Source organism: Pyxicephalus adspersus, chromosome 8 (assembly GCF_032062135.1).
Source record: "Pyxicephalus adspersus chromosome 8, UCB_Pads_2.0, whole genome shotgun sequence".
Classification (NCBI taxonomy): domain Eukaryota; kingdom Metazoa; phylum Chordata; class Amphibia; order Anura; family Pyxicephalidae; genus Pyxicephalus; species Pyxicephalus adspersus.
In genome coordinates, this window is record NC_092865.1 from 73,341,754 (window position 1) to 73,354,357 (window position 12,604).

At 36.8% G+C, this 12,604-nt stretch overlaps 1 protein-coding gene across 1 annotated transcript in view; it reads left to right on the plus strand.

Moving 5' to 3' along the window:
• The window catches only part of CACNA1I (calcium voltage-gated channel subunit alpha1 I), a 370,590-nt gene that overhangs the window by 230,515 nt on the left and 127,471 nt on the right, over positions 1–12,604 (plus strand). Inside the window, exon 16 of the mRNA XM_072421248.1 lies at positions 5,291–5,414. Within this exon, the coding sequence (XP_072277349.1) occupies positions 5,291–5,414 (124 nt within the window). The remainder of the gene's footprint in view (positions 1–5,290; positions 5,415–12,604) is intronic.

The following is a 12,604-nucleotide window of genomic DNA, read 5'->3' on the forward strand; positions in this document are numbered from 1 at the left end:
CGCTTGTGCAGGGCCCCCAGTAAGATTACCTCTCTCTCTATGGGATTGGAGCTCAACATCCTCCCTTTGAATATATTCAATATATTTCCCTTTTAGTCCTGACCCTTAAAGTAGACTTGCTTCTGGCAATGACCTCAGCCAGCAGGGTTTTAGAAATCATAGGCTAGTCCTGTAGGGGAACCTCTTTTAGTCCCGCATCTGAGATCTTCTATTCTATCCAATATGGTCTCAACTTTTAACCTAATGAAAATATAGTACTACTCCTTTTGTGCCTGTCCCCAGTGTTCCTCCCCGAATATGTTACCCAGTTTTGGTATTACTTGTTACAACTAAGATGTTACTGGTGTGTAGGTGAAGGGGGTTATACTTTGGGGGCTGGCATACAGGTTTCTTTGCACTAGTGTACTTTCTACTGTAGGTTGTGCTATATAACTATAATTATATACTGTTCTAATGCCAATGGGGGAAAGGATTTTACCTCAAATATAAAAATCCTATTTTAAACCATCTGAGAAAAACATACTGTTGTAAGCACGCCACTCGTCCCACTGGTAAATGGTTAGTCACAACTCTGATAACTGAAAGTTTTGCTGAGCAGCATTCACCCCTAAAAAAAGTTAAAAATAAACATGATCAACAGTTAATAACTAATGTCACACAGGGCTTCAGAAAAACAAAAACTGCCTTGGTAATGGTAATGATAAAGATAGGTAGTCATATTGATGGACAATTTTTAGCCTAGTGTTTAGACAACATGAATAAAACCCCTCCGAGGTTACAATATCCCGACCACAACCAAATGATGGGACTTAAAAGACCAAAATATCTATTACTACAACATATTTAAAAATGATTTATAAAATCGCTTTATTATCAAATTTATAAAAAACATACATATCTGACAAAGCAGACTAAAAACAAGGCAAACCCCAATTTTTTAAATATATTTGATAATAAAGCGATTTTATAAAAAAATTTTAAATAAGTTGTAGAAATTGATATTTTGGCCTTCAAAATCCCATCAATTAGTTGTTTTGAACCCATGATCGTTTGTATTATAGCCTAATGATTGACAAAAAATATAACGACATTGTGAAATGAAGCTCAATTTGCCACATGCAGCATTGCTATTACAGGTTGTTTCTTTCCTCTAGAATACCCTAAACCCCTAACCATAAACTTCAAGCTCAGAAAAAAATGGGCATTTATTACTAGTTTTGGCATTGCAAGAACATATATATTGTCCTGCCTACTATTGGGCTATCAACATATTTGACTAGGATGATTAGTATTCAAACCTTAGTTATGCAGAAATCTTAATTATATGTAGACAGAAAATAAATAACCACATTAGAATTTTCAAACAGTAAATGCACATTGTAAGTGCATAAAACATATCCTAGAGGGAATGTCCTAGAGGGAATGTACGGTAAAGTGTTAAGGTGGATTTAATGCTATCCAAAATGGACTTTTTTTGTTGTTGTTTTTTTTTTCTTTTTTTATTGTGTTTTTTTGTGAATGTAGCATAGTTTTTCTTGTTACTTGCAAAAGTCTCTGTCTAAATAAGCCTTTATCAATAATCCTGAAAAAAATGTTGGCTACAATGAAAAATGTAGGACATCCAATTGAACAAGGAGGAAGTCTAATAACTGTGTTTACCTTAAAATTAGCTTATTTAACTCAAATGCAAGTGCAGCAAATGATTACATGCCATTTAAGAAATCCCTTGGATGAGAAACAAATCACTGTAGTGTTTCAAGCACGTAGCCCTTTGTTTTATATCATATTTCTAAAATAATTCCAGTAATTTATGTTTTTAGGGATTAAATCCCAAGACACCCATGGTTTTAGATATGCATTACTATAAGCTAAAACTTTACAAAGCTTTGTTTGATTAAACATTATTATACTATTTTCTTTCATCTATTTTGCTGAAAATACACATTGACAATCACACTCCCTCCCTACTACTTCACTAACTGCCATGAAAATATAAAATGGGGTTCGTGTACGGCAGTAGCAGCCGAAGCAGGGGAAATGTTAGCACTGCAGGTCGTGCCGGCGCCGCTGCTCCTAATCGCAGGCATGGGCGCCAGGTTCTATCTCTCAGGTAACACTACCTATGTTCCATATCAGTGTTTCCTCCATGCTGAGACTTGCTCTGTTTGTGAGCTGGCGTGGGTGTGTCTCTGAATATTAAAGCATATTTAGCAACAAAAATATAGTACATTACAGTTTGTCAGTCCTTAGATTGGGTGACTTCATTAGTTTTCTTTTTTTAACTTTTTTTTTAAATGATAATTATGAGCATAACATACTGTACTAAAAATGCACTTCCCCCTAAAAAAGAAAACACATGTACCTACCACATCTAAAAACTAAAAATTGCTTTCATATGGTGCTACATCAGTGTGTGTAATACAGTGGTCAGCAACTATCATACCAAACAGGGCCAGGAAATTAGAATTTTTGTTAGAAGTAACTTATTTCTAGTATGTCTACCAGAAAATGCATATAGTCTTTTTTTTATCTTGCTTGTGCAGGCAGATTTTAGTGCACTGCATTGCATTTTGCAATGTGTTCAGTATTTTTATACTGCTTTCTAGACATCTGTCAAGCCTTACATTTATAAAATTTATATTTCCTTTATAGGTAATTCCTACTGGCCATTTATATGCATGAATAAATACTGGCAAGTCAATCTTTTGATCAACGATTTAATATGTGAGCCATGATAATTGTGCGAATAATATGCAATGTGCAACATCTAGATATACAAAATAGAAAGGCAAGAAGCATTATTCCTTGATCCTGGGCATGGTAAATACTGATTTCTGTTTCACACACATTGATATGGCATCAAATGAAAGTAATTACGGATCGTTATTTTTTCAAAGCTTTTGTGGTGCACCAGGAATAATTACCCGATATTCCAATGTGTTTGTTTGGGATGGGATCTTTGGAAGTTTAACATGCTTTAATACGCTCTTTTGCATAGAAAGGCTTGAGCCACAAAAATAAAGATTTCTTTGACCTAGATTGTGCCTTGACTGTTGTTGTATACTCACAAACAAAAGTAAGATCTGGAATTCATCTATCTGGAGGATTCCCAATAAATTATTCAATGTTGTCATAACAACCAGTGTGCTTTATATTGAGGTTGCATAGTTAGTTTGTTAGTTAGGTTGAAAAAAGGCATAGGTCCATCAAGTTCAACCACCAGGGAAATAAAGAGATGCCAGATATAAAAACCTATGGACAAAGTTGGTCCAGAGGAAGGCAAAAAAAAAACCCTGGTACAATTTGCTCCAACAGGGTAAACAAAAATTCCACCTGATCCCGTGGATCAAATGTATTGGAAGAGGATAACAAGTTGCTCCAAAGTAATCTACCACAATCTGAAGCAAACGCAATGAAACAGTGCCCATTAGCCATCGATTTGGAGATAGTTGACCATACATGTGGCTTGCCAGTGCAGTCTCCTGCCACAAATCTTTAAACCTTGCTTTCCTTATGTATTAAGTACTCATTAAGATAATGGTCCAACCTGGTTTTCTGCTGTCAGTAATCACTAATAATAGGCAATATTAATAAATGTATATGTAATTAGACTCATGACTTTTGATTCTAGCAACCCCCAATCAAAAAAAAAAAACAGAATGATAAAATGTACAAATTGTACCAAGCTGTATTAAGGCAACACAATCAACACACAATGTTTCTAATTTATGGAACCTACAGGCACTATTATGAACAGTAAACTGCTTGGCGCACAATGATTCATGTTGACGTACTTCTAGATGTCTGCAGAACCCTATTTTTGTCTTGCCATTAGTGTATATTTTGAATGTTATCTTATGTGGTTGTTCTTTCCTTATATTTCCGCCTAAGGCTGATGAGTACATCTGTCAGTGTAGCCTGTTGTAGTTATGTTGCCTGTCAGAGTAGTCACAAATTACAGTCACTTTTTGCTTTTCAGACAAAATGGATGTTGTACAGATCATAGGAGTAGCCTAAAAAACTCTTTCCTGTGTTTTGACGTTATATTGCATGGCACTACAACAAACTGTCACGCACGAACCATTACAAGTATTGTTCAAGTTAGCAATATGCCTGTGTTAAACAAACCAATCTGGAAATGGTGATTAGGGTTGTTTGGAAAAAATTGGTAGGAGCTAATGTGACACAGATATTAGCTTTTTTGAGCTCAGATCAGAAATAGGAATTTTGAAGTTCCTCATTACAATCCAAATCTTACATCCCTCTATAAAAAAAATTAATCACATCAACACAAGGCCCTATTTATGAAATTGGGTCAGATTGGAATAGTTTCTAGGGAGCGATACACTTAAAAAATGACACATAGATATTGTGCCTGATTTAATAAAGCTCTCTAAGACTGGAGAAGATAGATTATAATTGGTGAACCTGGGTAAGCCAGCAAACCTGAAACAGAATTTTTAAAAATAGTTTGCTATTAGTTGGAAAATGTTTTCAACCCTGGACCAGATCCTTTCCAGGTTTGCTGGATCATCCACATACGTAAATAACAATTGTGGAAACTGCTGCTAGACCCTGTCCCTTACATAGGCAGGAAATATACATTATATAGAAGATAAAATGGGACATACAATGGACAAAAACAGTATTTTTGTTGCTTTAAAATATAATAGTTCCATTCATTAATGTATAAAATATACATTAATATAAACAAACATCCTAAAAAGATTGCATTAAATGCTATAGTTTATAGTCCTCTAACGAGTCTAAAAGAACCTTTTGTGCAGTAAACGCATTCGTTGGACTCCTAGAAATTCTCCTGGGTTACAGACTTATAGTTTTTAGGTTCCAAGCACCTTTACAAGTGTTGTTAACAAACCCCTTAATGCTTCTTAACTCTTGGCTTTCATGGCCTTCAGCACACTATCTGAAAATACTCACATAATGTTCGTTAGGATTTTTCACACACATTTTGACCAAGTATATAGAGCGCATTATACAATTTTATTATAGCAGCCATTAATTTACATTATGTACATATAAAGGCAATTTTGGCTTAGACTTTTATAAGTGACCTAACTTTTTTGAAGCAAACTAATTTAGAGTGCTCAGATGGGGGGGGAGGCTTGTTTTAAACTATTTTTAGAAACCTTACATTGTAAAAACCATAATGTCAGATACAAAAGTTCATGTTATCTGTTAGGTGTTCAACATTGTATTGGTACTGTATATATATTACATCCTTGTTTGTGCTGTTATTGAGTATGCTTGTCACCTTGCTTTTTTATAGGTTCCGAATCATGTGTCAAACTATTATAGCACACAAGCTGTTTGACTATGTGGTACTCGCTTTTATTTTTCTCAACTGCATCACCATTGCTTTGGAAAGGCCTCAGATTGAGCACAAGAGTACAGTAAGAATCTTCTTTTTTGTATTGCAATCTGTGTGATGTAGATCTGTGTGTGATGATTGTAGTCATATACAGCATATAAAATAAACACGTCAGTTAGAAATATGAGATGTCTTGTTGCATGTGGCCATATGCATGGATACCCTTGTGGTTTTTCCCTCACATCAGCCTACCAGGTTTTGTATAATTCTATAGTAGACTTCTGTAGTAGATCTTTCTAATGATGCCAGGCGAGGACTGTGGAGGCTCTAAGTGAAATATTACTATTGTTACTATTATCTTTAGTTGCATTATCTTTGGTATTACTAAAGAACTGCAAAATATCCATTTGCTTTTTCTCATTCATAGTTTATGGGTTTATTTCATTTGAATCTAAGACCAAACAATAAATTATAGTTATCAAAGTCAAACTATTTGATGCCATTAAATATAACAGTTAAAAAAAAATACGCAGTTAAGGTCATACTTAACTAAAAGAGCATCTGAAAAAAACAAAAGAAATAAACAAATAAAATAAAACAATCGGATGAGAATCGGTATTTGCAGAGCGAGGTGACTGTTGTGGTGTAATGGTGGAAACAATACTGAAGTGTACGGCTCGGCAACAGATGCCTCATAAACTTAAGACTACACTGACGTCATGCTGCGCCTCTTGTTTTTCCGTCTCTAGTAAAGTTCGTAAATGAAGTGCAATATAAAGGCATAAATTGTCAGTTAGAATATAAGTATTTATTAGAATATTATTTTTGTTTTATTATTGATAAAACCTAAAAATTGCAAAAAATTTCCAAATTTTCCTGTGGACCACCAAAATTTTCTTGGCGAATTTTCAGCGACCGCTAATTCAGAGTGTTGGCTGGGGTTTTATCATTTAGTGTGAGTTTGTTTTGTGTGTTTATGTTATTGAGTATTACTCATTGTGACATTGCATTTGACAATTACATTGCTGCATGAGGACATTGACATTATTTTTTTCAATGGACATAAATACAGGTTTAAAAAACCATTAACTTTGTGTTGTGTTTTCATATAACACTTTTTTTCAATGGCATGGGTTTTTCTTTACCATTTTAACTCTTTCTAGGGATGGGTAAGGCATGTACCTATTTTTTAGGTGAACAACAAATATCTGGGACACCCTCAATAAAGGGGGCTTTCAGATTAAACTATAAGCCCTTCCTACAAAACAAAAAGTAAAAGATATGTAAAGGTAGGAAGAGTACATATGTTCATATAGTACATATATTCTCGTATCACAACAGTTTTTGCCTTTTTGCCATAAGGGCATAAACATGTTGAGATTTGAGAAATATATGTACTTTACCTACAAGCGCCCCTATATATGATACCCCCTAAGGAGATTATGGACATATAAATGCTTAGGAAAGATGTGTATAGTTTTCAGTCTGAACAAACCTCAAAATATTGAAGGCTATAATACTCTTTTTATTGTATCACAATTGTCACTATTATCCTAAGTTGTCAATATTAATTTTTTTGTCACTACAATATATGTTTGCCAAAAAAAAACCTCTTGTCACTTTCATTTACTTTTCCTCTTCCTACAAAACCCCACAATCATTCCAGGAACATATTTGGAGAAAGGGGCCCTGACCCATCAGCAAAAAGATCAGATTTGAGCATGTAGGCCCTTTAAGGGATGTCTCTGGGTTGGTAACTGATGATAAAAAAGGCGGATCTACTAAACACTTTTTTTTAGCTCAGTGTACACAAAGGAAAATGGCAGAATTGCTAATAGCAATGTCACTGCTCTAAATGAGCCACAATGGCTCAAAATTTATATGATTGAGAAACAGTTAAATAAAATTAAGATTGATAAAGGAACAGGACCTGATAGGTTACATCCACGTGTCCTCAAAGAGCTGAGCTCAGTTATTTCAAAACCATTTTTTTTAATTTTTAAAGACTCTTTAGTCACTAGCATGGTTTCAATGGATTGACGTAAGGCCAATGTGGTTCCTAGCTTTAAAAAAGGGAGCAAAGTCATTACCAAGTAACTACAGACTGGTTTGTTTAACTTCCATAGATGGTTAATATGCAAGTTAGGGTCTATAGGTTTATCTGTAAATGGATAGAGAACTGGCTTAAGGACCACATCCAGGACTAGTGATAAATGATTCATACTCTGAATGGTGTAAGGGTATTAGTTGTGTAAAGGAACAATTTCTGTGTTTGCAGATGACACCAAACTATGTAATGGAATTAAGTCCATACAGGATGTCTATAATCTACAAGCAGAGCTGGATGTACTGGTAAATTAGACAGCCAAAGGGCAAATGACATTTAATATTGAAAAATGTTATGCACTTGAGGGCTAACAAAATGCATGCTTCATACTCTCTAGGGGGAATACATTTGTGGCAGTCAGGAATAGAAAAGGATCTGGGGGGGGGGGGGGGCTTGGCTTAAAAATAGCATGCAATGCCAAGCTGCCATTTCTAAAGCTAGCAGAGAACTTTTTTGTATTAAAAGAGAAACAGACTGCAGAGATGGAGACATAATCCTGCCCCTGTACAAAGCATTGGTCAGACCAAATCTGAAATACGCTGTCCAGTTTTTGGCACCAGTTCACAAAAAGGACATTGTGGAATTGGAGAGAGTGTAGAGAAGGGCAACTAAACTAATAAAAGGAATGGAGGAGCTCCGCTATGAGGAGAGATTAGCTGAACTGAAAGTATTCTCCCTTTAGAAGAGACGTATAAGGGGGGATATGATCACCCTGTATAAATATATAAATGGTCCATATAGAGAACCAACTCTCATCCCAAATATTCACTTTAAGATTATTACAATGGGACAGGAATTGTGGAGGTAAAATGGAAGCCAGTGTGGAAAATTGCAAAGGGAGGTAGCAGAAGAGGAGTAATGGGAAGAATAGAGAAGTCTGTCTGCAGAATTCATAATAGATTGTAGTGGAGACACTCGGGTTAGTGGAACACCAGAGAGGAGGATGTTAAGGTAGTCCAGACGAGAGATTATAGGAGCATGAACAAGGAGTTTGGTGGTATCTGGGGACAGGTAGGGGTGGATTTTGGAGAAGTTGTGCAAGTAAAAGTGGCAGGACCTCAAGATGTTCCGAGTGGAGGGGTGAAGGGGGGGCAGAATCAAAGGTAACACCAAGACAACATGCTTGTGTGGAGGGTCAAATAACAGTGTTATTATCAGTAACAAATGTGTCAGTGGGGGGCGGGGGGTGATGAGTTTGGTTTTCTTCAGTTTGAGCTTCAGAAAACTGTTGGACATCCATGATGAGACAGTCAACAGACTGCATGAAACCTTATCCAGGACTGAGGGAGACAAGCCAGGGATTTCATCTGCATACTGATGGTACTGTAAACCAAGGAAGGATATGAGTTTGCCAACTACAGAGAGGTGTGCAGAAAAAAGAGAAGCAGTCCAAGGATTGACCCTTGGGGAACACTGACAGGGAGGAGAGTAGGAGAGGAAGCGTTACCATTGAAAGAAAGTGTCACTGATACCAATGGACTTCATGATTTGGATTAGAAGGGGGGTCAACAGTGTCAAATACAGTGGAAAGGTCTCAGAGATGAAGGCGGTAAAAGTCGGCTTGAGACTTAGTACTGATGAGGTCATTGGCCACTTTAGTAAGGGCTGTTTAGGTGGAATCGGCAGCTTGAGTGGAGTGGATCAGTTAGAGAGTTGGTGTTTAGATAGTTAGTTCGCCTTTGTGAGACAAGGCGCTCAAGAAGTTTAGAAACATAAGGAAGGGAGATAAGACAAGAGCTGGAAAGTAGGGAGGGGACTAGTGAGGGTTTCTTCAGGATAGGGAGAATAATGGCATGTTTGAAGGCGGAGGGGTAGAAACCAGTAGAAAGGGAGAGGTTGAATAGTTGGGTTAGTGCGAGGGCCAGGGTGGAGAAATCTGCACGGAGTAGATCAAAAGGGATTGGGTCAAGCAGACATGTGGTAGATGGAGATGATGAGAGAAGGGAGGTTGAATGAAGGTATAGGATCTGGTATTGACAAAAACTGGGATCAGGTGCTTTACTGACACCATTTTTGGCCTCCCAGGCTCCATGCCTAGAAAAGAGTTTGGTTAGAAGACAGTGAGGGACCCCATGCAGTTTGTTTATCAAACAACACATACAGTTTTCAGGCATTTATCGATGGATTACTTAAGCTACAAGTGTCCACCGGTCTACATGATTTTTTTAACCTAAATTTGTGTATTAATAAAACTACATTTAAATGTATAGTACTATGAAATGTTCCCACAAGTGTAAATATCAGCAATTTTCATTGTATGTTCAATGGCTTTGCAATAAGGTTGAACGTTAATGCAAATTGAAAGCATCAGCTGTATTATGTAATGTGTGCAATAAATTCAACTAACAATCATTACTATTGCTTCAACAATGTTGATTTTCTGCGCTCATCAATGATCTTCATGTGTAAATGTGTATTTGGATAGTGTCTACAGTACTAGGTTAAACAAAGGTAGACACAATTCACATCGTATTCTTTACAAGAATATGTGGTGAGATTATTTCAGAGGGTGTTTATTCAACTCTTATGGTATTTGGAAATTGTTGGAACTATGCCCAGGAGTAAAAGGCTTCCATCACTTGGAATAACTGTTTACGGTTTATGTCATTAAAAATTATTGTACACTGAGTGTGCTCACTGCTATGTCCTCTGAGGGGTGTGTATTTGCATGCTTTAGTTTAGTAGACCTTTATGAAGTGATGGTTGTCAAAATGTCTATTGTGAGTGTTGCAAGTGATATTGGGCAGTAAAGCCCAGATAATCTAGAAACACACTAGGGTGGGAAGGAAGATACACAGTACATAATCACAATACAGATGAATTGCCAAGGAAGGCTGGGGTCAAGGAAGGTAGCAAAGCAAGAAAAGTCAGGTCACAAGCCAGGGGTCAAATACCAGGGTTTCAGGAAACAGACACCATTGACACAGGAGCCACTGTGGACACAGGGGACGCAGGAGACACTGGAAGCAACAGGAGGCACAAGTGACACAGGAATATTCCCAGATAGAGAGTAACACTGGAACAGCATAAGGGAATGGGCTGGAAACAACAGAATGGACAACAAGGGGTTAATACAAGAACTGGGCAGGGAAAACACTGAATTAAGCAACATGTGTACAGGAACTAGCTCAACAGAACTAGGGGGCTCTGCACTAGTGAAGACATGTTGCATAAACGCTGAGTGCTGTGTCTGAGTCAGCTAAATAGCCTGGGATGATTAAGAGGCTATTTCCTGATTGGCCAGCGGGTTGGGCAAAACTGATAAAACTTGGAAGAGCAGAACTGCCCGCATGCGTAGGAGAGAGATGCCTTCGATTTAGTGAGGAAAAGGTAAGTGTGACAGATTGATCAAATCTATTCCATTACCAGGTCGCATTACGACTGCCTGTTTTTGAAAAACCTGCGCTAGTCCACTTGACTTTACAAAACACTGAATTAAAATGATAAAACTTGCAATAGCAGGCACACCCAGAGTCAGAATTGCCTACATGCGCAGGAGAGGCATGCCTGCGCTTTAGGGAGGAAGAGGAAAAGTGTGACTTTTAGTGGTGAGAATGTTAACTTGTTCTACCATAAGACTAGTTTATATTGTGTTGGAAGTCTGGCCCTCGCTCTATTCCTCACAGAATCTGTGTACAATTTCTTGTATTAGTCTGTGAAGATTTTACTTGTTTGGTTTGCTAGATTGTCAAGTTGTCCTTTTTGTGAGGGGATAATTGTGGCATTATTTTCATCTGTGTGAGGTTTTTGTACACAGACCCTGTGTTATTGCTGAATGTATGTTGTTTTAGGTCTTTATATGATCTTTTAAATAGTTTGTAGCTTTTTAGACAAAGTTCAAAATATCTCTTTGCTGAGCGCTATGCCACTTTAGTTTCCAGTCTTATAGATTCATATTGATAGATATGTGGCTTTCATAGAGAGGGGTTGACTGCCTTATAATAATTTATGGCTTGTTTTAGTTACTGTCAATATTTGCCACCTATATATGTCTATCCTTATTTTGTTTTCTTCTATGTACATATAAACTTTGTGATGGACATGCCCATATTGCTTTGTCACTAATTGAAAAGGTGTATTCCAATAGTATGGGATAATAATGTCTTGGATTTGCTTTACTGGGTAAGGAAGCCCATTGAACTGCATTGTCCAGTTGGGCCAGGGAGGCATGTTCATCTGAGAAATAGCTATATTCAATTTTCTTTAGATAATAAAAACTCCACACCAATAAATATTATCACAGATAGAGCCAATTTGTGATTTTTTTTTTTGTTATGCTCCATTTTTGTCTAAATTGGTTTGTGTGTTTTTGGTCTTCTGGGTCATTTAATAATAAATTGAAAGTTGATATTATTTTGAAATTACCCCCTAATATTTTATTGGTGGCCTTGTCTTGTGGTATCTGGGGGCAATAACTTTTAAATTAGCCTGACTGTGGAGGGCATATATTGTATCATTACATCCTTGCCTTGCTGGCCAAAGTGAAGTCCAACCATCCATATAACGAATTAATGATTTAGTGACATTTTGCATATTTTTTAAGGTATTATTTTAATGTCTGATACGTAAATGGTTGTGTGATTGTGTTCCTATAGACAGTAGATTAATTTGAAACCCACAACAGTTTTTTGCTGACAATTTTTGTTGTGTTTCCACTTGTTGTATTAAATATCTGGTTAGTGTATTGATGGGTTGCTGTTTGTTTGGGGTTGAAAAGTGTTCAGATAGTTCCCATCGGAGTTCATTCCAACTTGTATTGGAACTATGCCAACCTTGAATTGAAACTTAGACTTTGATCAATACAACAATGACAGCTATGGTAGGCTGGTGAAAATTTAAAAAATTGCAATTCTGACTTGAAACCTCCAAATCTAGTGGGATTTCTTGTATCTGTGCAAATTTAAGTTGCAATTTTACTGTTATGAGCATCTCCAGTGTTTTGTTATAGACTTATCCTGCCTATCTTACCTGTGTTACTTGATTGTGCAGTAGTGTAATTAAAAGGTATTGCAAATAAAGGTAAGTAAGGTTAACTGTCCTGAAGGAGCAGGGCATCTTGGGAGTAAATATTCAGTTCAGAAGATTTGGCAGTGCTGTATTCACTTGTAAAGCTGTAACCCTTGCGAGCGGGCTGGTTCCGGCAATTTGCATTGGCTCATTTATGG